The 24212-nt window shown below is 46.8% G+C and overlaps 1 protein-coding gene across 1 annotated transcript; it reads right to left on the bottom strand.

The window, feature by feature from the left end:
- Positions 1-17069: 17069 nt before the first annotated feature.
- Positions 17070-21167, bottom strand: LOC141975274 (protein maestro-like). Its single transcript, XM_074935570.1, has 4 exons — positions 21077-21167; positions 20745-20856; positions 18471-18617; positions 17070-17294 (listed from the first exon to the last, which is right to left on the bottom strand). Exons 3-4 carry the CDS (start codon positions 18612-18614, stop codon positions 17070-17072), a joined length of 369 nt encoding a protein of 122 aa, XP_074791671.1. The 5' UTR covers positions 18615-18617; positions 20745-20856; positions 21077-21167.
- Between the last annotated feature and the right edge of the window lie 3045 nt (positions 21168-24212).

The raw sequence follows: 24212 nt of genomic DNA, 5'->3' as shown, positions 1-24212 counted from the left end.
GTGAAGTGGGAGGGGAACAAATCCTAAAAATGTGTTTACAGTGTAACCCTTCTGCCCATCAGAGTTGGCCACAACAGGGGCTGGGTTCAGTATCTAGGAGTTCCATTCCAGTAACATGATGCAAAACCGGGTCAAGCCCCCACCAGTGGGGCACTGAAGCTCCCCTACGACAAGTTGAAATCACTGAATACTGTGTTAAGTAGTAGGGGGGCCTCACAGCTGGGGCACCATGAACCCAAAGTGAATTCAGCTCTGCAGTCTGTAACCAAACTCCTAATAGAATCAAAATTACCTCTGACATTACACAATGGAGAGAAAGTGTAATTGGTGTTTGGAGCTCTCAGAAGAGAGCTCACACCACTAGGCACAAACCTCCAAACTCTCTCAATTCACTGGCTTTTGGAATCCTTGTCCCTTGCCTAGCGAGTGCTACTTAGTTGATGGCGAGTCCCTCCGTCATAAAAGGCCAAGGACAGTTCCACTGTCCTTGATTCACATCATCAGGATAACAACACTTTATTCTTCCTGCCCCAAGAACAGAGAAACTGGGGATCCCACAGCAGCCAAAGTGACCATTTGGGCTCCTGTGGGCTCATGCTAGGTGGGGTGAGTGTCCTGTGCAAAGGAGATCAGCTCCTGAAGTCCTTTTCCACAACTCACCACCAGATGTCAGGGTAGAGCTCATCCTGCCTCTGCTTACAACACGAAAACAAAACAGGGATGGTTCAGACATGTGTTTGAGTACAACAGAGTTGACTCATCCTGTTGAACTGAATGGTTTTAACCACACCCCCACTGAATAGCGAAGGTAACTGTGATTCCTTACCCTTGTTGCTATAGGGATAAATTTGATGGGTGTGCACCCATAGTAAGGGAGGTGGGTGGGTGAGTTCGGATTAATATGAAATGAAATAAAACCTCAGGAATTGGTAGATGCTATTGGGCAGTTTAATATAATCCCTGGAGTTGGTAGAGCACTATTGGACAGTGAAAATGACCCAGGAACTGGCAGAACTCTACTGGACAGTTTAAATATGACCCAGGAGTTGTTTGAATGCTACGGGTCACTCTTTCTAGCAATTCAAAGCCATTAAAAGTTTAAAATACTATATTTACCCAAAAAACCCAAAACAACCAACCAAAATATCCCACCACACACACACACACACGGGTCTAACCCAAAACTGAAATGTTTGAAGGGTTCACAAATCTTCACCATGCTTTAGAACAATCATTTGCTCGAAAGACAAATTTTTGAAAGCTGTGGGTGCTTATTATGGTTGTGATACAACCATTTTATTTCAACCCCCCAACCCAAACTTTAAGCATGAAAGAAACATGTTTAAAAAACAAGCCCCAAAGACATTTACTGAGATCTGCAAAGGGTCCCCACTTGGAAATGGGTACAGTTACATTACGGATTGGTGATTTACTGTTTAATACTATAAGAAGGCCCTACAGAAAAATGTATTTTAACTAAAAGGAAAAAAATGTGGCCAAAAGCAGCTCGGTTGTGCAGACAGCTTAATTTGTTGGATCATACTAAAGAAGTTCTGTATTAAAATCACAAATGAGTTTGATTCCCCATAGTTTAAATTCCAGGGTATTACTAATTAAGAGGTCTCTTGGGTTTTGGGACTGTTTCTCTCCCTCGCCGTGTGAAAGTTGCAAGCTGCTAATTGTGTTAGTACATCCTAGACAGAGTCTGTTCTCAAAGCAATACTTTGTAACAACAGAAACAGCACACAGAGACTCCCCGCCCTTTTGTTGTATTTATCTGGCTTTGTTAACGATTGTGCTTTAAAATAGAGATAGAGGATGTATGTGGATGGATGCTTGGTGTGGATAATAACTGAACGATCAGGGAGGTGCCAGCCTAAGAATCCAGTGTCCCTTGGCCGAAGAAGGCGTCAACCAGAGGACCCCCGGAGGGCAGACTGGAATCCACCCAACAGCTTCAAGGATGGGAGAACCGAAGAACAAGACGGAGCCATCAGGAATGTGCCATCTGCTGATTGATTCAGCAACAGCATAATGAAGCAATTCCCATAGGCTGGCATAGGAATAAATTCCTATAAAAATGGACTCTAGAAACGGAAAACTTTGGGGTCTGATTCTGCAAACCAACTTCCAGGAGCGTCAGATGTGCATCTGACAAGGCCCTGCTCCCTCCTCGTCTCCAGGCCACCTGGCCAGTGGCTTGGCATGAGCAACTCTAAGGCTGGTAACTATGATAACAACCTTGCAGAACCTCTGTGTGTGTGTGTGTGTGTGTGTGTGTGTATAAATATGAAAATGAATGGAATGTTATACCTATAACTAACTGCTTACTATGATTCTTTCTGTATTCACAATAAAAGTGGCATTTTGCCTTTTCCCTTTTAATAAGATCCTGCTGGCTTTTATTTTATTGGTATAACAAATTCCCCCACCCCAGATCACAAAAGGGAATGTTAGGGAGGGGTGCCTAACGTCCTTAAGTGGCTATTATTTGAGAGTTGTAGCGATCAAATCAACCTGCTAGCTCCTATTTTGAAGTCTGTTTGAAACAAAGGCTTAGGATGGTGTAAAAACCTCAGGTATTTTGGAGACTCTTTCAACAGAAACTCTCTTGAATGGCTGCTGGACTGCAAAAGGAGCCATGCTCCCTGTTTTTAACTCTGAAAATATATATTCTATTCTATCACTCGTTGGCCATGCTGTCTTAGTAAATAATGGTGCCTATGTTTCTTGCAGTGTGATCTGTTTAGCATGGAACCAGTCACTTTAAACTGCATTTCATCATCGGGCCAAGGTAAAAACCATTTTAACTGGAGTTTTGCTTAATAACTTCAGGTATTACACAGGTTGGATAGGGATTTGGGGGTAATACTAACTAACATTTTTGCTTGTTCTTTAATCCAAAGGCCCAAACACACATGGGGGTGGGGTGGGGGGGGGGCGTAACTTTCTGCAATTGGCTTTTAAATGCATGTGGGTTTATTGAAAAGTATTTTGTTGCAAACTGTGTTTTAAACTCTCTCTCTCTCTCTCTCTCTCTCTGTAAAAAAAATAGGTGGTTTTTTTTAAAGTATATGGCTGCAAACTGATGGTAATGGTGTGTTTCAAACTAACAGGGTGTTTTTTTACTGTGCAAAATGTGTTTTAAACTGGATTTTAAAAGTTGATTTTAAAAGCAGTTTGGTTTTTATTTTGCAAAATGAGGTCTATTTAAAAAAATGTTTGCGGGTTTGTTGTTTTTTATTTTAAAGTGGTAGAAATAAACTCAAAACTCCTCTTTGTTGTACAGCCTGAAATGGATTATTTTGTTTTAAAGCTCTGTCTTTTTAAATAGACAAACACCCTAATGAATATTTTATTTTTAAGTTTACAAGACAGTTTCATGTGATTTACAATAATAATAATCATAATCATAATAATATTGTCTGCTCCAGAGTACGGTCAAAACATGAGAGACCCTTAGACCAGAGGGTAAACAAGCTTAAAAGAAAAAGAAAAGAGACAGGTGAAAAGAAAAATTCACCAGATGGATGGATGAAGCCCAGTCAATATACTGTGTTTGTGAGGTTATGAGGTTTTGTATTTTAAGTAAATACATCGGTGTGGGTGAGAAAGATGGTAAAGTTAAGTTTTGTTATATGTTCCTTCCCCCCTAATCGGGTATGTGCAGTTCTCCTGACAATGCTGTAGTCAGAGCTACAGGGACACCTCCACCAGACCAGCCAAAGAACCAGAAATCTGCTTTGAGACCTTTAACAACTCAAAACAGCACAAGAGTGCAGATGAAGCATCAGGGCAGTCCAAACCTCAAATACGTCAAACCCAAGGACAAAACAAAAGACTCTGGTAAAAACCAACCATGCAAACACAACTCCAGTTCCTCAGCGGCCACCTCCACACCAAGCCCTGAGAAAACCATGAGTGAAAACGCCCACCTACGATGCTTCCTTCAGAAGACTGAGGGATGCTGTATCCTCGGGGGTTCTAAAAGAACGGTATTCTAAAAAGGTTTGGGGAAAATATGATGCTTCGTTCAGAATACCGGTGAACGGTGTATCTTCAGGGGGTCTAAAAGAAAGGAGGGCTGGAAAGCACATCAACAAAGCAAAAGCTTTGGTGGGTGACTTTTTGAAAAATACTTCAATTTTTGGCTCTGCGCAGGCGTGACTAGTCGTGGAAAGGGGCCTGGGTAAAAGGGGCACCCTCAAGGATACACATCAGCTCAGGTGTAAACAAAAGGGGGGACAAACAAATGGCTGCCAAAAAGTTCCAGGCCAGGGTCGTTGTAAAAATTTTAAAAAGGGCTAAAGAGGTAATGGAGAGGGGGGACAAAAAGAGATGCCCTCGACTGGAGGCTCTCAAACTGGCATGTCTGAAAATGGGGAGGTGGAATCAGACTCTCACACAGAGTCTGGTTTAGAAAATTCCCCAGAGGGCTCTCTAGAATGATGGGTCCCCATCTCCTCCCGATGACCCTCACGGAAGCGCCTCAGAGTCTGACTCTCAAATAGCATCTGATGTAGATGGTCCCGTAGAGGAACCCCCAAGTAACCCTGAAAATGCAGAGGTGTGTATGGAGAGAGTGAGAAGTTGGCAACGTGAATTACCTAGATTTGGGGGGGGGGTCGGTGTAGTGTGAGGAATTTCATTTTGTCAATCTTGAGCGAATAAATTCAGCTCAGCAGGTTGTTGAAGCCATACACAGGGGGATACAGTTAGTTCTCCATGACATTAATGGTAGGGTAGGCCCTGATGATTATGTTCAGTTACATTTAGAGAGCCGTAATTTAACTAACCCCTTATTTTCGGTCTGAAGAACTAGGGATGAGCTGTCTGCTGAGGATTTCTTCAATCAGACCTCAAAGCTGCCACAGAGCAATAGAGTTGCATGTCAATGGGACATTGCACCTCGTTGTGACAGTTGTAAAAAAAAACAGGGGTGGGGGCCGCTCGTAGAGTTTTAAATTCTATCCTCAGTAGTCAAATCGTCCATAAAAAAGAGACAATGTTTAGTAGACCTGACTTACACGGCTACCAATCTGTGTTTTGCGCGTGGGCTCTTGGCCGTCATGTCCGACCATAAACCTACGGACGCGGAATCGTTAGCGGGGGTGAGAAAGTTGCATGAGAAACTGGGCTGGTCAGATCAAAAAAAGATTATGCTCAGTGACATAGCAATGTCTGAACAGCATTTAGGAGTCAACATACAGGTGGTGCTGTATGCGGCGAAAGGGGCTTTTTTTAAACGGGGGGGCAGTTTACCCCAAGACTTATTTCATCCTGTTGCACGATGAGCATTACTATGGGGTTCTGGTCGTGAAAAAGTTGTTCGGAGCAAAAAATTATGGTGAGTTTTGCCCCACGGTGCACAGTCACGGCCACTCTTGCAGGTCCAGCTGCTGCCTCTGCTTGAGCATTACATGCTCAGACAGCGTGGACGTGCAGCTGAGGTGTCCTCGCCGTAGACTGTATTGTCAGTCCAGAGAGCGTTTAGACAGACACATCGACTGGGCATCGACAGAACAAGCTGAATGCCTGTCTAAAACGTTGTGCGATAAGGGTCAGTCTTACGTGGACAAGCGGCACAGGTGTAAAGGGAGGCGCTGTAAGCAGGGTCAGGGTTTGATCGCTGGTGATGTAGACGGTCACCTCGGTTTTATGGACAGCCTTAGAAAGCCCGAATCCTCAGAAAAGTGTATTTGTTATGATTCCGAATACACACAGGAGACTGGGTTGCACACTCCCAATTACATTTTTGCTATGTCCCTCAAGCCGGAAAAGTCCTGGGAATTTAAGGGTGATGAGTGTCTTTCTATGTTTGTTCAGACCTTTATTGGCAAAGAGTTCCGGGTCTACACGTTCCAGGCGCACAATTCCAAAGGTTACGATGCATACTTCATCATTAGACAGTTACTGAAGGAAAAGTTGTGCCTAGAACTGATCACTCAGGGTAGTAAACTAATGTGTGTGGAAGTTAAGGCCCTGGGCATTCGTTTTCTAGACTCTTTAAACTTCTTGCCCACGAAGCTTGGTAAGCTCCCGCAGGTGATGGGGTTTGAAGGGTGCAAAGGGTATTTTCCACACTTTCGAAAATCAAAATGACGTGCGGCCTATGCCCGGTGTGGAGCACTATGGTGTAGAAAGCATGATGCCCAGGGAAAAAGCAGAGTTTCTCGACTGGTAGCAGGCCCACAGGGAGGAGACGTTTGACTTGCAGAAAGAGTTCGCGTATTACTGTCAGCAGGATGTCAAAATTTTGAGACAGCCTTGTATCCTATACAGAAAAGAGATTATGAAAATGATGGAGAAGGGAGATCTAGTAGAGAGAGAACCTGGTAAATTCACTGAGATAAAACTGTGTATAGATCCATTCTGATACATAGCACTGGCATCTGTCTGCATGGCTGTGTACAGGTTTCCATTTTTGGAGCCTAACACGGTAGCTCTTCTACCTCCAGACAATGATCACAGGCAGAAAAAGATATTCGACCCCATCTGTTCAGTGGCTGTTGAATACCTCTCACAAAGAAACTATACAAATACGGCATGCTTTACAGGGTGGGGAACTAGAGGTAGGCTCCTACTCTTTAGAGGGTTATGCCAGTGTTGACAGGGTACACACAGCCTTAGAGTTTAACGGGTGTTCTTTTCCACGCTTGTGCCACCTCTCATTGTGAAAAAGCACAAAACCCTATGACGGGGACAACTTTTGGGTTTCTTTCTTACAAGACGCAGCTCAAGACCGACTATCTGAAACCACTTGGTTTTGTAGTGAGGACTCTTTGGGAGCAAGAGTGGGAAGTGAGGAAAGAAACAGACAGGGAGCTTGCAGGTATTTAAAATGAGCCCAGCTGCCCTAGCCTCTCATGCCTAGTGATGCTCTTTTTGGGGGGAGGACAAACGCTATCCGCCTATATTACAAACTTAACTCCGGGGAAGAAATCCACTATTATGATTTTACCAGCTTCTACCCTTTTGTAAAGAAAACCAAAGAATACCCTATCGGACACCCCGATAGAGTTTATGACAAATTTGGACCCCTTGCAAATTATTTCGGAATTGCAAAAGTTAAAGTGTACCCCACACAAGGCTTCTTTTTCCCTTTGTTACCTGTCAGAGTGGGTGGCAAACTTATGTTCCCGATATGCCGAACCTGTGCGGAAACCGAGCAGCGGGAGATGTGCATCCATACTGACGAGGAGAGGGCCATCCTGGGGACTTGGTGCATGGTGGAATTGAACGCGGCCATAGCGAAGGGGTACACGGTGGCAAAAATATATGAAATCTGGCTTTTTAATGAAAAATCTGATGAACTCTTTTCAGAGTACATCAAATGACACCTCCGCCAGAAACAAGAGGCTTCAGGGTATCCCAGCTGGTGCACAGACGAAGAAAAACAAAATAAGTACATGAACTATTTCTACCAGAAAGAAGGCGTGCGTTTGTGCCAACACGAGATCAGGTTTAACCCCGCTAAACGCCAAATCGCTAAACTCTTTCTAAATTCCCTCACGAGCGAAATCCCGCCAGATCAACACATCACCGAGTTTGTGTCGGCAGGCCCGAAAACGTACGGGTATAAGCTGTCGGGAGGAAAGGCCTGTATGAAAGTCAAAGGTATTACCCTGAACTTGGCAAATTGTCAAAAGATCAACTTTGACAGTTTGAAAGATCTAGTCCTGGACTATTGCACGGGCCTGCGAGAAAACACCTCAAAAAAGAGAGAGGTGCAGCAGCCCTCTATCGTAAGGAACAAAAATCAGTGATAAATAGAGACCAAAACCCTTAAGAAAACACAGAAAGTCATTTACAACAAGAGGGTCCTAGGAGAAGGGTTTAAAACCCTGCCCTACGGATTTTAAAATGGATACGAGGTGGAAACACCCCTTTTCTGCAATTCTCACGGGGCCTAGCAACTGTGGGAAAAGTTACTTTATAAAAAATGTGTTGGATAATGCCAAACAAAACATTGTCTGTTATGCCTGAGAATATTGGATAACATGGCTATAAAAAGCATTGCAAGATACACATGTCTGGGCTTGTTGAAACACATTTTGAGCAAGGCTAGGCATGCCGAAGAATTTAAATGTATTTTTTACAAAATTCATCACCATCTGGTCATTTTGAACTAAGTCGTTAGAATACAATTTTAAAATCCGGTCACAAGATAAACCCTTGCTCCGATGATGTAAGAAAAACACTCAGTGATAGCCGCAGGCGACAGAGCGGGGGTCTTGTAATTATCTATTGTGAAACACAATGCCTGTGGCATTTTTGTTTAAAAATTTCATAATGCTTTTAGGAAACAACATGCTCTTCGGGGGGTGCCCGTATGAGTCTAAAAACTCTCCACGGTTACGCTCCGCCAGACACAAGGCAAGCCAGTGTTCACCAGGTTGGTTGTGTGGATGCGCGATACAAACCTAGGGGTCTCTGAGACAGCTTGTCGCCAGGGAGCCAAATCACAAGGGAACACATCTAAGAAATTCTTTTTTGTGTAAGGCACCTTGATAAGACACACGAGAGCTGCACGGTGTCCATGTTCACATATAGTCAAGCAGAACGTCTCTCCTCTGATTTCTCTCTATGATGTTGTCAAAAACCCCATGCACGATCAGATTGATGGTGATGGTTAAAGCCTTCCCAAAACATATTTCTGCTCTCAGGTTCCCGGTTTGAATCAGGGAATAGTCATCGGCGCATTCCTGGTCGGGAGACAGGTCAAAGGCAAACAAGGTGTAACCCTGTGGAAACTCCTCACGGTCGATTAACAGAGAACGATCTGTCATGTGTTTACCAGTGTCTGTACCAGATTCATGTATTCTCTCACGCAGCATCCTGCCTCGAAGTCTGGTTGCAGAGGCTTGGTTGGTATCTGTTCACCATCCACATACAAGGCCACAAAATTAATATCATAATGTTTAAAATGAAAGGGATTTTTAGTGTAACTTCCACTCAAGGCATAAGACAAACCCTAGGACAAGCATTTTGGGTAACTGTCCCAAAAAACAGGTTCTCCTGGTTATTGACCCTGCTGCCCACGGGGATGCTAAACACTTTCATTCCCACACGGTCCACGGGATATTTAGCATTTGTGGTAAGCAGGGACTCCGCGTGCCCCAGACGAACGCTCAGGGCCACCCGTACTTTCTTCACAAAAAGGGATGCTGATACAATGCGCAATTTAAAGCCTTCGGCTGCACTGCCCATTAAACAGAAAGCGTCTTATCTGCGCGTCAATTTAAATTTTCACATCCACTCCGTTCAACAAATGAGACGTATCTGTTCTGATCTGTCTTTATTTCAGTGGTAATGGTATCGATGTGGTGTTTTCTGACAGGAACGTGATGAGGTTTATCGTAGGTGATGGTGACAAACTCATTGTTCCTTCCTCAGACAGGGACACAGCGTAAAAGGGGAACAGAAAAGTCCCTCACAAACTGGTGTTCTACAATATCTGTGTGCAGATACAGGGAATTAACTCCCCCTGTGATGTCTGCCCAGAAGGGGAATTTTTGGACGCTGCGCTTGGGGCCCAAACCTAGAATGTTAGCTAGCTCCCTGCTGGTAGAAAACATAAAAGTAAAATCAGCGGATTTAAGGCTAACTTTTCTACCCACAGGGTCATCGTTCATGACCACCTCAGGCGGTGGGGGATGACGAGCCATGGTACTGTTCATATGATCCAATCATTCGGGTATGGACGAGTAATAACCTCGTCGTAGGATAAAACTCTATGCCATATCTTCAAAGGTGATTTCAAAAGGGGTGTCCTCGTTGATAGCGTTCCAGCTGTGCGGGTGTTGTATTTCCACTAACCCCACCTCCCAGGCACCCGGGAGATCCAAGGGCTTAATTAGCTGTATTGTAAAGTTCGAGCTGGTGTTTTGAGGAAAAACTGCAGAGCTGGCATTGCTTGGCAAAGTCATGTAAAACCCGCTGTCGCTCATTTTTTCTTGCTCCCTCAGTCTTTGCAGAAGGAATCTTTTTGTTTGTTTGTGTCTAAACGTCAGAATTGAGAAGCTTCCACCCAGCTGGTAAACTTATCCCCCCCCCCCCCCGGCAAACCATTTCACCAGTAGCTGCTTTTTTCTCCCTTTTCCTTTCTCCGCTAGAACTTTTTCGATCCTGCAAATCTTGTCTTGTTTGGGGTTTACTTTTTGTAAATCTTCAGGGTAAAAAGATCCAGTAACTGTCTCACCCTCGTAATCTTTTAATCGGTATACAGGTCTCGGGCTCCTGGTTAAGGCTTCATCCACTATAAATATCTCATTGGTAAACGTCTGTTCACAACCTTTTTCAAAAGCTCCTTTGGTTTTAGATAGTCTCACGTGGTCGCCTTTTCTAAAAGGGACAACAACCGGTTTTATTTTAAAACCATCTCTATCAACCGGTTTCCATATCTTCAGAGAATTGGAAGGGTTAACATCAGCGGGTCTGGTACGTAGAGTTCTGTAAAAGCTCTGGTTGTAACTCTTCATCAAGTCAGGTAACAGGTCAATGTGGCGAAAGGCGTTATGGGCTGTAAAATATCGCCACATCCTCCACATCTTTTTCAAGTTCTGTTAAAATCGCTCCACAACCCCTGCTTTGACTTCATTATCAGTTACAAAAAGCGTTAACGCTGTGCCGTTTCAACAATCTGCTAAAAGGTTTGTTTCAAAATTCTTTCCACCGATTAGTTTGTCATTTTTGAGGCACGCGACCTTGGCGAGAAATAGCTTTAAAGGCCTTGGATTCCTCACCGCTCATCTTGTCTTTTAGGCCTAAGGCCCAGGCATATTTGGATAGAATGTCTATCACTGTTAAGATGTACTTAAAACCGCTGTTGTGTTTGGAGAAGCGGTGCATACGGACCAAATTTGCCTGCCATTGCGCGTCCACATCTGAAACAACGGTCCTGGTTCTTTTAAAACGTATTTGAGCTGGTTTGTGTAAAGTGTAAGCATCCTGGTGTGAAAGCCAAGCTCTTACCTGTCTTCTATTTAAAGTTTTATGATGCTTTTTGGCCACTTGAAAAAGAAGATTGACCCCGTCAAAGCCCCCAACTTTCCTGGGGGTTTAACAGATTTTCTTTAACAGAGCCGTCTGTGGAGACATGACTGTTCCTGGGACCGTCTTTTACGAACACAAGTATGGAGGGGGACACGTTCATTCTGACACATTTAAATAAGTTTTATTAATCGCCTGGTTTAACACAATCTTTTACAGCCGCCTGAAACAAAGGATGCCATGATCCCTACCATGAGGGAGTCTGAGCTGGTTCATTCTTCCATTTTTGTCCTTTTCTGGATTTTCCTCTTGAGATCTGGGTCTCAGACAGGAGCAAAAACAGCTGATGCGCGATGGATTTACTCCCACAGGGCTACCGATGTGCAACTTCTCAAAGGCCTCCAGAAAGGCATCGTCGAGCTGTTGAGAGATTTTCAGACAAAAACCAGTGTAAGCACCCCACTGCCTGTTTTTAGATTTATGCAATGCCAGGTCGATTCCTAACCCCATTACACCCCCATGATCGACCGTCGCTTCTTAATCATTCATTTACCTGAGCGCCGTCTTTCCCGTTCACCTTGTGACTCCCCCAAGCCACAATCGCCTTCCAACTTTAGGGCATGGACAATGAGAGGCTGTCACACTCATCGGGGTGCCTCACAAAGGTTTGGATTTTGGGGTCGGGTTCCGACATATCCATCAACGGTTGAGTCAAAGGGCCCTCCTCGGAACCGTCACTGCCGTAGCGCTTTCTCCACACAACTCCAAAGGTCCTCGGAGCTAAAACAAAATCTGGAGGTCTCACGGGGTGGTAAAGGAGTCCATGTTTCCTTTCAGCCTTTCCACAATTTCTAAAACATGTCTTCTTGGTAAGAGATAGCTTCCTCTGCCCAGCGCTGGGACTTATGGGGTGATGGTGCTGCACTCTGATTGGCAGAGGGTGTTGGGAGGAGTTCTTAGAGGGCTCACATGACCCTCTTCTGGACGGTTCACCCAATCCGAGAACCTGCCCCATTTTGGTCAAATCTCTTCTCGGGGCAGTCCTCTGCAGCCGAAACCCATCGCGATTGGTAGAAGGTGGTGGGAGGAGTTCTTAGAGGGGTCACACGAAGCACTTCCAGACGGGTCACTCCACCCCGGAACTCCCCCCAGTTGGTCAAATCTCCTCTCGGGGTGGTCCCCAGTGGCTCAAACCCCTCCTGATTGGTAGAGGGCGGTGGGAGGAATTCTTAGAGGGGTCACACAAACCACTTCCAGACAGATCACCCCACCCCGCAACTCCCCATGATTGGTCAGACCTCCTCTCGGGGTGGTCCCCAGTGGCTCAAACCCCTACTGACTGGTAGAGGGCGGTGGGAGGAATTCTTAGAGGGGTCACACAAACCACTTCCAGACACATCACCCCACCCCGGAACTCCCCATGATTGGTCAAACCTCCTCTCGGGGTGGTCCCCAGTGGCTCAAACCCCTACTGACTGGTAGACAGTGGTGGGAGGAATTCTTAGAGGGGTCACACAAACCACTTCCAGACACATCACCCCATCCCGCAACTCCCCATGATTGTTCAGACCTCCTCTCGGGGTGGTCCCCAGTGGCTCAAACCCCTACTGATTGGTAGACGGTGGTGGGAGGTATTCTTAGAGGGGTTACACGAACCACTTCCAGACAGGTCATCCTGCCCCGGAACTCCCCCGATTGGTCAAATCTTCTCTTGGGGCGTTCCTATCAGGGCAAACCCCATCCCGACTGGTAAAGGACAATGGGAGGAGTTCTTAGAGGGGTCACATGACACACGTTGCTTCCGGTCATTTGTCTGCCTTGACCCTGGAAGTAATACCTCATGGCTTGGGACTTCCAGTGACCGGTGGGCAAGGCTTACGAGGGCCAAGGGTGGGGTTAACATTTGATTGACAGTAGGGCCCTTCTACTACTGGAGCGCCTTGTTCTCTTTGTCTCCCGCTTCATTCCCCAAGCACTCGGCCAGGACAGATGTCATTTAGGACCTCAGTTGCCACCAGCTGGACAGAGGGACTTGGGTCTTTCTTGAGGACGTGGAGAGCTGAAATGACAGAGGACAACATGTTAGTGTACAGACTGTCAAATCACAGCTAAGCGTGATCACAGAATCTTGAAGTACCAGAGCAGAATGATCACATGGTAAAATGTGAAACTGGGCTCAGTCCTTCTATTGGGATGGAAAATACATGAGAGATGAATATGCCTCACTTTTCATATTGTCACCTGTGCCTGAAATAGCTGGAGACTTACTACCTCTGAATACCACGCTACAGAAGCTCTCCAATAGAAAGAAAGCTTTAGGTTCCTCCATTGGCTCCCTTCCGTGCTCCCAACAAGCGGGGAGACCCTGACTCGACCAGAAAGTCATCCACTCTGCTGTAAATGGAAGAAGGTCCATTGTTTCAATAGCTTCCACTTTTCAGTTTATTTTCCATCTCTATTCAGGAGCCACGATCTGAGCTCCAATAACCCTGGAATTGAACAGAGGCCAAGTCCAAGCTGCTTTGTGCAGGATGCAGGGCACCTACTGGAAGAAAAATTGCGGGTGGGAAATTTGGGGTAGCAGAAAGTGGCTACAATTTCTCCTCACCTGGGGAGTCCACAGAGAGCCAATAAAGCCCAAAGAGTGGATAGCACTGGCTGCGGAGGGGGCCTTGCCAGGACAACCAGGAGATGCACGGACTCACATCACACCCTCTGCAGCTGCCTCCTTCAGGGGAAATTAAAGCTGACTTTCTACTGGGCGAGAGTGAATTTGTCCCTTGATGTGTGGCTGATGCACTTTGCACCAGTGGTATCGGTTACTGCTGCTTGTCAGCTAAATTCCTTTAGAACTCACGGATGAGCAGAACTTCAGCTGTATTTATTACTTACACATCAGCAGATGTTCCAGGTCCAGCCATTTCATACGCTGCCTGTCTGTGTGTTCCAGGATGATGCCTAAATACACAATGGAAAACAAACAACAACAATAAAACCTTCCCTTGTTGAATGCAAAGTGATATTAGCAGCCCCTAGACAGGTCTTTGGCCTCTCCTACTGTGGGCCTAAGGGTGAGCTGTGGGCAAGAGGATGCTAGTGCAGTTTAGAGTCCACACTGAAGAGAATGAGAAAGACTTTTTTTTTTTTAAGAATGTTTACACAAAACCCATTTGCTTTAAAGAGTCTGTGTTCCTCTTGCCACTGCTGTCACTTATTGGAGACATACTAAGCTAGTGTCTTGGTCTAGTGGTCTGAGCAAAGGACTGGGGCCAGGAATAAGTGAGTTCTAAGCAGGGATCCCACAAGGTGACTGATAGGTGAGACTTAGGCCACAATGCCTGCCTGTCTCACCTGGGTATGCTTGGGAGAAGAGGGCACAGGGCCAAAGCGGAGGAACCTTTTCCCTCCTTGACAAGGTGGTGTGGCCAGGAACCTGAAACAGCAGGCGCTGAGGGCAGGTGGGCTGCATGCCTCCCAATGATGAAGTAGTAGTGAAGAGCACTGAGCAACACTGTGGGTGGGTCTGCACTTTGAGCGAGGGGGATCACTCCCAGTTCAATGGGACAGGCCCACACTAGCTCGCACAGCGCTCGCATGCTAAAATTAGAATGTAGCTAAAGCAGCACGAGCAGTGGGAGGAGCTAGCCACCTTGAGAATCGACTTTGGGGTTTGGATGGGACATACTTGGGGTGGTTAAACCTCCTGCTGCTCCTGCCATCGCAGCTACTCTCTATTTTTAGCACTCAGGGCTAGTGCGGGTATGTCTCATCAAGCTGGGAATTAGACCCCAGCTCCAAGTGTAAACATGCCCTATGAGACAGTGTCCCAGCCTCTACCACTAAATGACTGCACCGTGCTGTCCCTGCAACAATCCCAAAGCACTTTATAGCAAGTCATGATTTCCTCCGACCACCACACTGGAGAGATAGGGATATTAACCTCCCCATTTATGTATGGGAAACTGAGGCACAGAGAGATTAATGGCAGCTCAGTGCTGCACAGTGGGATTTTTTTCTCTCTCCCTCAATGGGAATACCAAAAGGGACACTGGGCATCATCTCTCACCAGCTAACTTGGCTGCAACTGCCCGGATCTCTTCCCAGCTGCTAAAGAAGTATGTGATGGTGCTTTTGTACAAGTTCTCCAGCAGCTCGGCATTCTCTTTGGCCTAGAGGAAATCAGGGACACATGAGCTCTCTCTGGCTAGAAGTGCCCTTTGACTGCCAGCACATGCTTTTACGAGCCACAGGTAAATCAGAGAAAGAACAGGTGACTGGGTGGACGTGGGAAAAATGGGGATCTGTGGCAGATTTACATTTCCCGTCACCCTCAGTCATATATCCCACTCTGACCGTTATTTCCATTACCCATCACACATCCCCTCCACACCTCTACACCACCACATGCCACTCCAGTCAAGAATCTCAGACACTTCAACAGCTCACTCACAAGGTGTCTGCAAATGTCCACCTGGAGCTCTTCAGGCTTCAGCTTGGCTGTGCCATCAAGGTGTTGATTCACGGCAGTTTGGAGCCTCTTCAGTCCCAAAAACGGGACACAGAGGTGAAACGTAGCTCTGCATTCCTGAAAAAAAGAAAGCGTGTCACACCATTTAATTGTTCCCTACTGAGCGCTTTGGTCATTCAAAGGGAACTCATCTGCTTGACTGCTCATCTATTCCAGGATAAAAAGGGATTCATCTGGATGTAATTGGCAGAAAACATGCAGGAATGACTAATAGAGGGGAGAGCTTCCACTGCAACCTGGAGGTAGCATCAATGTCTTTTTGGAACAGATCTACCTATGAAAGCTGCTTCACCAGGTCTCTCTTCTGTTCTGGGGAGGCAGGGGCCTGGGGTGCAGAGACAGACAGGAATAGAGAGCTGTCGGGCTCAGACCCAGGACCTATCCTGGATTCTGGTGAGGCAGCCATGGAGCAACCTGGCGGGAACTGACTCAGCAGGAGGGCAATGAACTGAGGGGAGAATTTGGGCCTCCACAGCAGGCAGGAATAGCAGAGCTCCCCTGGCATTGGGAGGAAGATTCCTTTGGCTTAGTAAATAAGTCACTCTCGGTCTTACCACTGAAACCCTGGGGTTCGGGTCTTGCAGGTGCAGCAGAAGTGTGACCCAGCTCTGTCTAACCTGCTCGGCGAAATAGCCCTTCCATTTTCTTTTGGTCAGGCGGGCCAGGATGCCAAACAGGACAAAGGACAATAAACGAAGAGCATCGTCCTCCTACAGCCAAGAAAGCCCCACAAGTTAGTAACTAAGGGACAATCACATCACGTACCTCGCACAGCCATCTCTTCTACGCTAAAGTCGAGGGATTCCAACTACAGCTAGTCGGAAACACTTTCATGAACTAATTTTTGATTCGAATTTGCTGATTCATCAAACTATTTTAGCGACAGTTCCATTTGGATGAAATTCCTCCAGAAGCCAGGCAGGGGTCCTTCGAAACCTGCCTGCTGTCTTGCCAGTGCACCCATTCAGCTCCTTGGAAGCCCATCTAGCAGGCTGACTGGGATCGTGGGCTTCCAAACCCCCAGCGTCTGGGACCCCAGCTCTCAAATTGGCAACTCCCTGGCACTTCTAGCTCCCACAGTTTCCTGGGTTCCCAGCACCGGGATAGTCTGAGAGCAGACTGCCCGGACCCAAGGCTTTCAATAGAGCTCGGCTGAGAATAGTCATTCTGTTTCACAAAGAGTTTTGAAGTTTGGGGAGAGGGATTCCCACAAATAGGAACAAAACCAAAATTTGAAATCTCAGAATTCTCTGCAAAACGGAATCATTCCAACCCTCTCACGTAAAAATGGTATAGAGCAGGCCCAACACTCTCTATTGTACCTTGGAACCCCCTTTTCATGGTTATCTAGCTACCTAATCTAGTATTCAGACTTTCTTTGAGGTTCTCAGTGGCAAGAAAGAAGAACAGAAGGGGGAGACTGTGGGAGCAGGGATGTCATCCCCATCCTCCTAATGTTCTCCTCCTCCGTAAAACACCTCTCTTCCCTGGGGCCGAAACATCTCTTCACTCTGACATGAGCAATGCCCAGGGAGTAAATGGAGTCTAATCAAGATCGGTTGAACTGGGGTGGAGAGTTCTGGTCACATACGTTGTCAAAGTAGGTCCGGATCTGTTGGGTGAGGTCTCTGAAGGAAGAACCTATGTCCTTCTCTTTCAGCTCCTTCAGGACTTTGGCCACTGCTTTCATGCTCTCGCCAATGACTTCAGAACTGAAAGGGTCACTTAAGGCCCTGATCAGTATGACCAAAAGAAACTTCTTGTGCTTTTTCACCTGGACAAACATACGACATTAAAGAACACTTATCACTGATCACACTTCTAATACGTTTTCTTTAGCAGTTATGAAGCTGTGGGAATTTCATATCCCCCTCCCACCCCCCGGAGACCTATAGCTATATTTCAGACCAGGTTCCAGCTACAATGAGCCAAACTCGGGGCCATAATACACCTGTGTCATCCTATTATTAGATTCCTAGTTACTTAGATTCCAAGGCCAAAAGGAACCCTTGTGATTATCCGGTCTGACCTCCTGCATAACATTGAACTTCCCCGAAATAGACTCTGTTGGAACTAGAGTGTATCTTTTAGAAAAACGTTCAATCTTGATTTTAAAATTGCTAGTGACAGAGAATCCACTACAACCCTTGGTAAATTGTTCCAATGGTTAATTAAAATTACCATTAAAAATCAATGCCTTATTACCAGTCTGAATTAGTCTAGCTTCATTTTCCCCCATTGAATCTTCTTATCCCTTTGTTTGCTAATGGGAAGAACCCATTCTCAAAATGTGCTCCCCATGTGAGTAGTTCTAGTCCTCAAGTCACTCCTTAACCTTCTCTTTGTAAAGCTAAATAGATTGAGCTCCCTGAGTCTATCACTAGAGGTATCTTTTCCAATCCTTTGAGAATTCTTGGGACTCTTCTCTGAATCCTCTCTAATTTATCAGCATCCTGCTTGAATTGTGGACACCTGATCTGGACACAGCAGTCCAGCAGTGCTCACATGAGCGTCATATTCAGAGGGAAAAGAACTTCTTTACTCTTAGTCAAGATTCCTCTCTTTATGCCTCTAAGGTCATTTCAGCCCTTTTGGCCACAACTTCGCATTGGGACACCTTATGTTCAACTGATTCTCTGCCATGACTCAAGTGGTTTTCAGCATCGTTGCTTCTTGGGATAGAGTCTCTCATCCTGTAAGTATGGCCTGCATTTTTTGTTCCTAGATGGAGACATTTACACATGGTCATATTAAAGTGCACAGATTGTTTGCTTATGCCCAGCTTAGCAAAGGATCTAGCTTGCTCTGTATTGACTGCAAAGAGGTTACTCGGGTATGTGAGAGAGCAGAATTTGGCCTAGTGCATTGTGTGCAGCCTCTGTAAACTCCGAACAATTATTTCCCTTGGTTTCTCTAGTTATGCTGCATTCTAGTCAGTATTCTCTCTTACCTTCTCAGGCGCCCCATAGACTAAATTTCCCAGGCCTCTTACAGCCATCTGCCGGACAATGCTGTTCCTATCATGGGACTTTTCTTCCAAGATGTGTAAGACTGGCTTAAGGAACTTCTTCTCCCTGAGCATGGGATCACTCATTAGCTGAAAGAAAATCAACCTGTCCATTAGCCCCAATATGATCGTTAAGATTGGGAATAGAATTTGAGCCGACATGTCATACACTAAAAACAACAAGGAGTCCTCCTACAGCCCCAGTTTTGAGGATACAGAGAAATATGGCTACCCCTCTGATACTTGGCACATAATACACTGTAACTTTAGTATTCCACACAAATGAGAAAGGTCTACAAAACATGGAGCTTTCCTTTTGGGCACTAGAATAGGGATCCACTCACCTCTTGAGAGCCTCTTAGTGGCTGGGTATGGTATCACAGTCCTTTTCTCACCCCTCGTGCACCCTGCCAGCTGTCCTCAGTGAGTCTTCTGTGGCTCAGGCCTCTGGCTGAGTCCCAAAGTCCAAATGAACCCCTTCTGGGGTAGTCCAGAACAGTCCCATTGCCCTCACTAGGGTCTCCAGCCCCAGCTCTGGGTCCTTTACATTCTGCCCTTTGTTCAAGCTCTCCATTAGCATTGTCCCCTCCATGGGGCTTATGCCACTGTTGGTGGTAGGGGAACCTGGGCCTGCCCCTAACTCTGGGTTCCAAACCATGGATCCTATAAACAGGAGCTAGGCACTGCTTGATTTCAGTTCATTGTCGCTTCTTCCTACCCGCCACTTTTAGCTTCACCCTCACCTCAGGGTTAAAGTTCTTCGGGACTCTCTTCCTGAAAACCCAGCTTAAGTAAAGGCTGCCAGAATCAAACTCTGGCTGTCCCCTGAATTTCTGTGGCCAGAGAGCAGCGCCCTTTCTTGCCCCTCCAGTTCCTGCCAGAAACTGACCTGCTAAAGCCCTTCATAGAATCATAGAATCATAGAATATCAGGGTTGGAAGGGACCTCAGGAAGTCATCTAGTCCAACCCCCTGCTCAAAGCAGGACCAATCCCCAACTAAATCATCCCAGCCAGGGCTTTTTCAAGCCTGACCTTAAAAACTTCCAAGGAAGGAGATTCTACCACCTCCCTAGGTAACGCATTCCAGTGTTTCACCACCCTCCTAGTGAAAAAGTTTTTCCTAATATCCAACCTAAACCTCCCCCACTGCAACTTGAGACCATTACTCCTTGTCCTGTCCTCTTCTACCACTGAGAATAGTCTAGAACCATCCTCTCTGGAACCACCTCTCAGGTAGTTGAAAGCAGCTATCAAATCCCCCCTCATTCTTCTCTTCCGTAGACTAAACATTCCCAGTTCCCTCAGCCTCTCCTCATTCAGCTCCTTTTAGCCGAGCCTGATGGGCTCGGATTGGCTGCTTTCATGAGGCCTCTCTAGACAGACCCAGATTGGGGGCTTCTTTTCCTGGGGCAGGGTGTAATAGGACCACGGGGCCTCTTGTAAGGAGCCTTAAAGCCCAGGTACAGCCCATCATAGGCACAGAGGGGTTGTTTTTCTTAGAACCAGATAAGCTCCGAAGATAGTTGCTTAGCATAAGTGGGAAATATGATGCAGATGTTGGAGGAAGACTGTGGAAAGGGAGGATGCTCCAGCAGGTATCCCCACACTAGCCTAGGACTTAGGAGACCCAGGTTCCATTTCCTGCTCCCTCAAAGACTTCCTGTGTGACCTTGGGCAAGTCACTTAGCCCTTCTGTGCATCAGTTCCCTGCCTGTAAAATAGGAAACATAGTGCTTCCCTACCTCGCAGGAGTGTGGTGGGGATACAGACATTAAAGAGTTTGGAGGTCCTCAGATACTAGAGTAATGAGAACCTAAGATAGACATTAATGTAGTTGTAGGTTGCTTGGTTGGTAGTATTAGGACGCTCGGTTCATTCAGAAGATGTGCTGAGCTAAACCAAAATCAGGAGCTGTTGGTTAGGATCAGCACTAGGACTTGGCAGAAGAGGTCCACTCATCCAAACTCTGTCCATATCTCTCTCAGCCAGCACCTGTGGTTGTGTAGCTAGTATAGGCAATGACGGCAATAAAAACCACAGAGAGAGAAGGACTCAGAAAGGTATCGTGAAGTTCCTGGTGAGGTTTCCATATAAAGGAGGACCTCTTCTACTGTCTAAAATGACAATTCCTCCTATGAACTGAACTGTACAACTCCCGAAAGAAAGGCAGACAAGAGTCTAATGGTGAAACTGCTCTTCAGAGCCCTGTGTCTTACCTGGGCAAGGAAAGCTGTGCTGGTGACTCGGTGGTTTTCTGAGGGGGAATTCACCCAGGGGAGGAGGCTCTGTATGATCTCAGGTGTTATGAGTCCAGATCTTAGCAGAAGACTGGAAGACAAAAGAAACCGCTCATGGGCTAGATTGCACACTTCAAAAACTCAGCTGCTCTGAGCATACAGCTCTGATAGCTAGGAGTGGGAGCTGTGTGTTTCCACCCAGGACACCCCCGCACCCCCTGCCCACAAAACTATAAACGGGAGGTTCCCTCTCAGCCACTCTATTGGCTACTCATTCCCAAGGATAAAATGATGCCTCCTAGATCTCTTACCTCACCAGCAGACACACTCCCTCATGGTGAGTCTTGGGGTTTTCCACAAGAGTCCAAGTCCTCTGCTTCCTGAGCGCTCTCACCAGTCTCTCATTCCCACCCTTGAAAAGCACAGATTCTAATGCTTTGATAGAAAGCCTGGGGAAAGAGAGGCACAGAACTGCAGCAATCAGGAGGAAGGTGCAGCTTGAACAGAGAGTCAGGAAGCTCCAGTTACTTCTCAGGTTTGCTGTTCAATCGGCAGTTCATCCATTGGCAACGTCCTGGACACCAGTGTCCCTGGAAGGACTTGATGCTGGGAGGTAAGGTTCAGTCTCATACATCTCATAGGACTAGTTTTGCTAGGGACAAAATTTTGCAGTCCTTTTTCTCTTTCTGCAAGGAGTATGGGCACTAGCAGAGTACAGTGATATGGAAAAGATACATGATCAGGTCCCAGAAACAGGGGGCATAGAGTGTGGTGATCACTAATGGACATTTTGGGGTCATATCTCCAGATATGAGCTGACAGAGTGCTGAGGGTTTGCACTTGAGTCAGCACTCTGGTCACTATTCGTACTAATTCGGTTCCTCACAGAAGGCCTAATTGGATAGAGGTGTACCTGATTACGAGGTCAGATTGGGGCTAGTGAGTCAAGGAACCAACCATTCCATTAACAGGGAAACTGTATAAAAGGACATGGGCAGGAGCCCTTTGAGGGGAACAGACAGAGAAAGAAACTTGGGTGACCAGATGTCCCGATATTTGGGGCTTTATCTTATACAGGTGCCTATTCCTTCCCCCCCCCCCCCGCCCCCACCCCCGTCCTGATTTTTCACACTTGCTGTCTGGTCACCCTAAGAGAAACAGAAAGACAAAAAGCTAGGAGAGCCTGACAAAGTGAGGTCTCTGAGTGGAAACACCTTACCCCCCACCTGACTTTTGGAGAAGAGTTTAGAAAGTTGAGATACAATATAAAGGTGCTATGTATTGGTAGGGGGATTAAATAGACTATACGTTGGTGTTTACAAGCAAAAAAGTCTCAACGCAGTCTGTGTTTGTGGAAGATGTGGGGGTGCAACACCCCTCTCTGTCACAGCTGGGGGCTCATCAGGGATTTCCCTGTTATCTATGCAAATGGAGAGCCTGTTGGAGAAGCCGGTGTAGAGGTTTGGCAGTCTGGGTGATGGAGGGAACACTGGAAATGGGTGATGAAGCAGCAAAGAGAAGTATAGAACAGGGGTTCTCAACCTTTCCGTTTCTGAGCCTCCCCCGACCCTCAACATGCTAGAAATACTCCATGGCCCAGTTCCAGGCCTCTGCCCCGCCAGGCATCAGAGTTTGGGGCTCCTGGCTCCAGATTTTAACCCCACAGGGTGCAGGAACTTGGGGCTTTAGTGCAGGTGCCCGGCCCGGTTGAGAACTGCTGGTGTAGAACAGTGGTCTCCAAACATTTTGGCTCACGCACCCCCACGGTGACCTGCCGCAGACTCGCCACCGATGGAAGACCTGCCGCAGGCGGGCCGCCAGAGGGGAGCACCAGCCGTGGACGTGCAGAGCTGCTGCCGAAGGAAAAAAATGGCGGAGTGCAGTCCGGCGGCGCTACTGCTGCCACGCACCCCCCGGGATCATCCCGCGCACCCTAGTTTGGAGACCACTGGTGTAGAAGACCCGACAGACCTTCCAACAATCCCAGCAGACAGAAAAACAGCCTTTCCTTGCCCGGTAGGTTTAACAGCAAAAGAGTCGGCAGGAATTTATACGGGAGCAAGCCCAGGTCTGGCAACAACTCCTCCAAAGTTTGGTGAGTCCCGTGACAGGAAATGGAAACCAGGCACAGGAGATCAGACTGTAAAATGGGACCTGCGAACAACCCCGATGTGTTTTTGGTTACTCTTCAAGGAGGAGCAGTGAGACCTCCTAGGGACAGAACAATGTGGGCCCTTCAACTGACACCCTATTTAACCGGGGAAGCACATATAGGGCTTTTAGTGATGAGCAGGCAAGAGATTATGACATGATTAAGGCAGCCATGCTGGACGAGGTGGGGCCTGTCCACGGAAAAGTACTGCCAGAAATGTAGAGTTGAAAGATGGATTGAGGGATTATGCCTCTGTGCATTTGGACAGAAATTAAAAGATTGGGCCACTCATTGGTAAGGCCAGATACTCAGACTGTGGGGGAGATCATGGACTGCATGGTTCTGGAAGTTTCTTCAGAGTCTCCCTGAGCATACCCGAGTATGGGTTCTGTGGCGCCAGCCAGTTCATCTGGACCCCACAGTTAAAGTGAGAGGAATTTGCAGAGGCGGACATTCCCAGAGTGAGTCAGTGGTTTAAGGGACTAGATTTGAGAAGGACCGGAGTGCCTACAGCTGGGAAGGGCAGCAAGAAGAAGAGGGAGGAGCCTCAAGGAACTGTAGTGGGAGCTTGGCCTACGGTGTGCTTCCGACATGGACCTGAAGGACATCTAAAAAGAGACTGTCCGAAAATGGACTGTGGGTTTGCCCAGTTTTGTGGTTGGGACAAGACTCCCAGGCAGGGAAGAAAAAAGAAAGTACCTACCGTATCGGTCTGGGTAGGGAGGAGCCACCAAAGGGACTAATGGACACAGCTTCATCCTGTTTGCTAATCAGGCAGGAGTTAGTGAAACCCCACTGGATACTTCCCAGAGGTAGGATCAAAACTGAATACCAGGTCCATGGGGACAATAAATTCTGCCCAATGGCAGAGGTGACTCTGAAAATTAAGGGGAAGTTTAGGCAGAAACATGTAGGGGTAGTGGATGGATTGCCCCACTGCCTTCTACTGGGCATGGACTGGAATCCCTTTCTAACAGGGACACCAAGGCAGGTATGGAGGCCCAGGAGGGTGGAAATAAAACCTGAAGGGCCAGGTAAAGAGGAAATATAGGTAAAGGGGCTGGAGGAACCTAGACACGAAAGTATAGACAAGAGGGAGGAGAAAGAAAACAAAGGTCAAGCGTAAAGGTGACTTAAGATCATCCATTGGGGTCAAACAGTCATCAGAGCCCTTACCACCAGGATCTCAGGAGCAGGCATCCCTAGAACACTTTGGAGGGACTCAGAGCAGTCTGTGTCCATGGAAGAGGCCGGGGCACAGCCTACCACCCCATCACATATAGGTACCTAAAATG

Source organism: Natator depressus, chromosome 20 (genome assembly GCF_965152275.1).
Source record: "Natator depressus isolate rNatDep1 chromosome 20, rNatDep2.hap1, whole genome shotgun sequence".
Taxonomy (NCBI): Eukaryota; Metazoa; Chordata; order Testudines; family Cheloniidae; genus Natator; species Natator depressus.
Note: the sequence above shows the minus strand (reverse complement) of the source record. Positions and strands in the feature narration are given on the sequence as shown.

Bases quoted from the DNA above. Each gene is read 5' to 3' on its own strand.
- LOC141975274 (XM_074935570.1), bottom strand. From the start codon at position 18,614: ATGAGTGATCCCATGCTCAGGGAGAAGAAGTTCCTTAAGCCAGTCTTA. The intron at 17,295-18,470 runs GTAAGAGAGAAT...ATGTTTGTCCAG, and splicing joins TCTATGGGGCGCCTGAGAAG to GTGAAAAAGCACAAGAAGTT.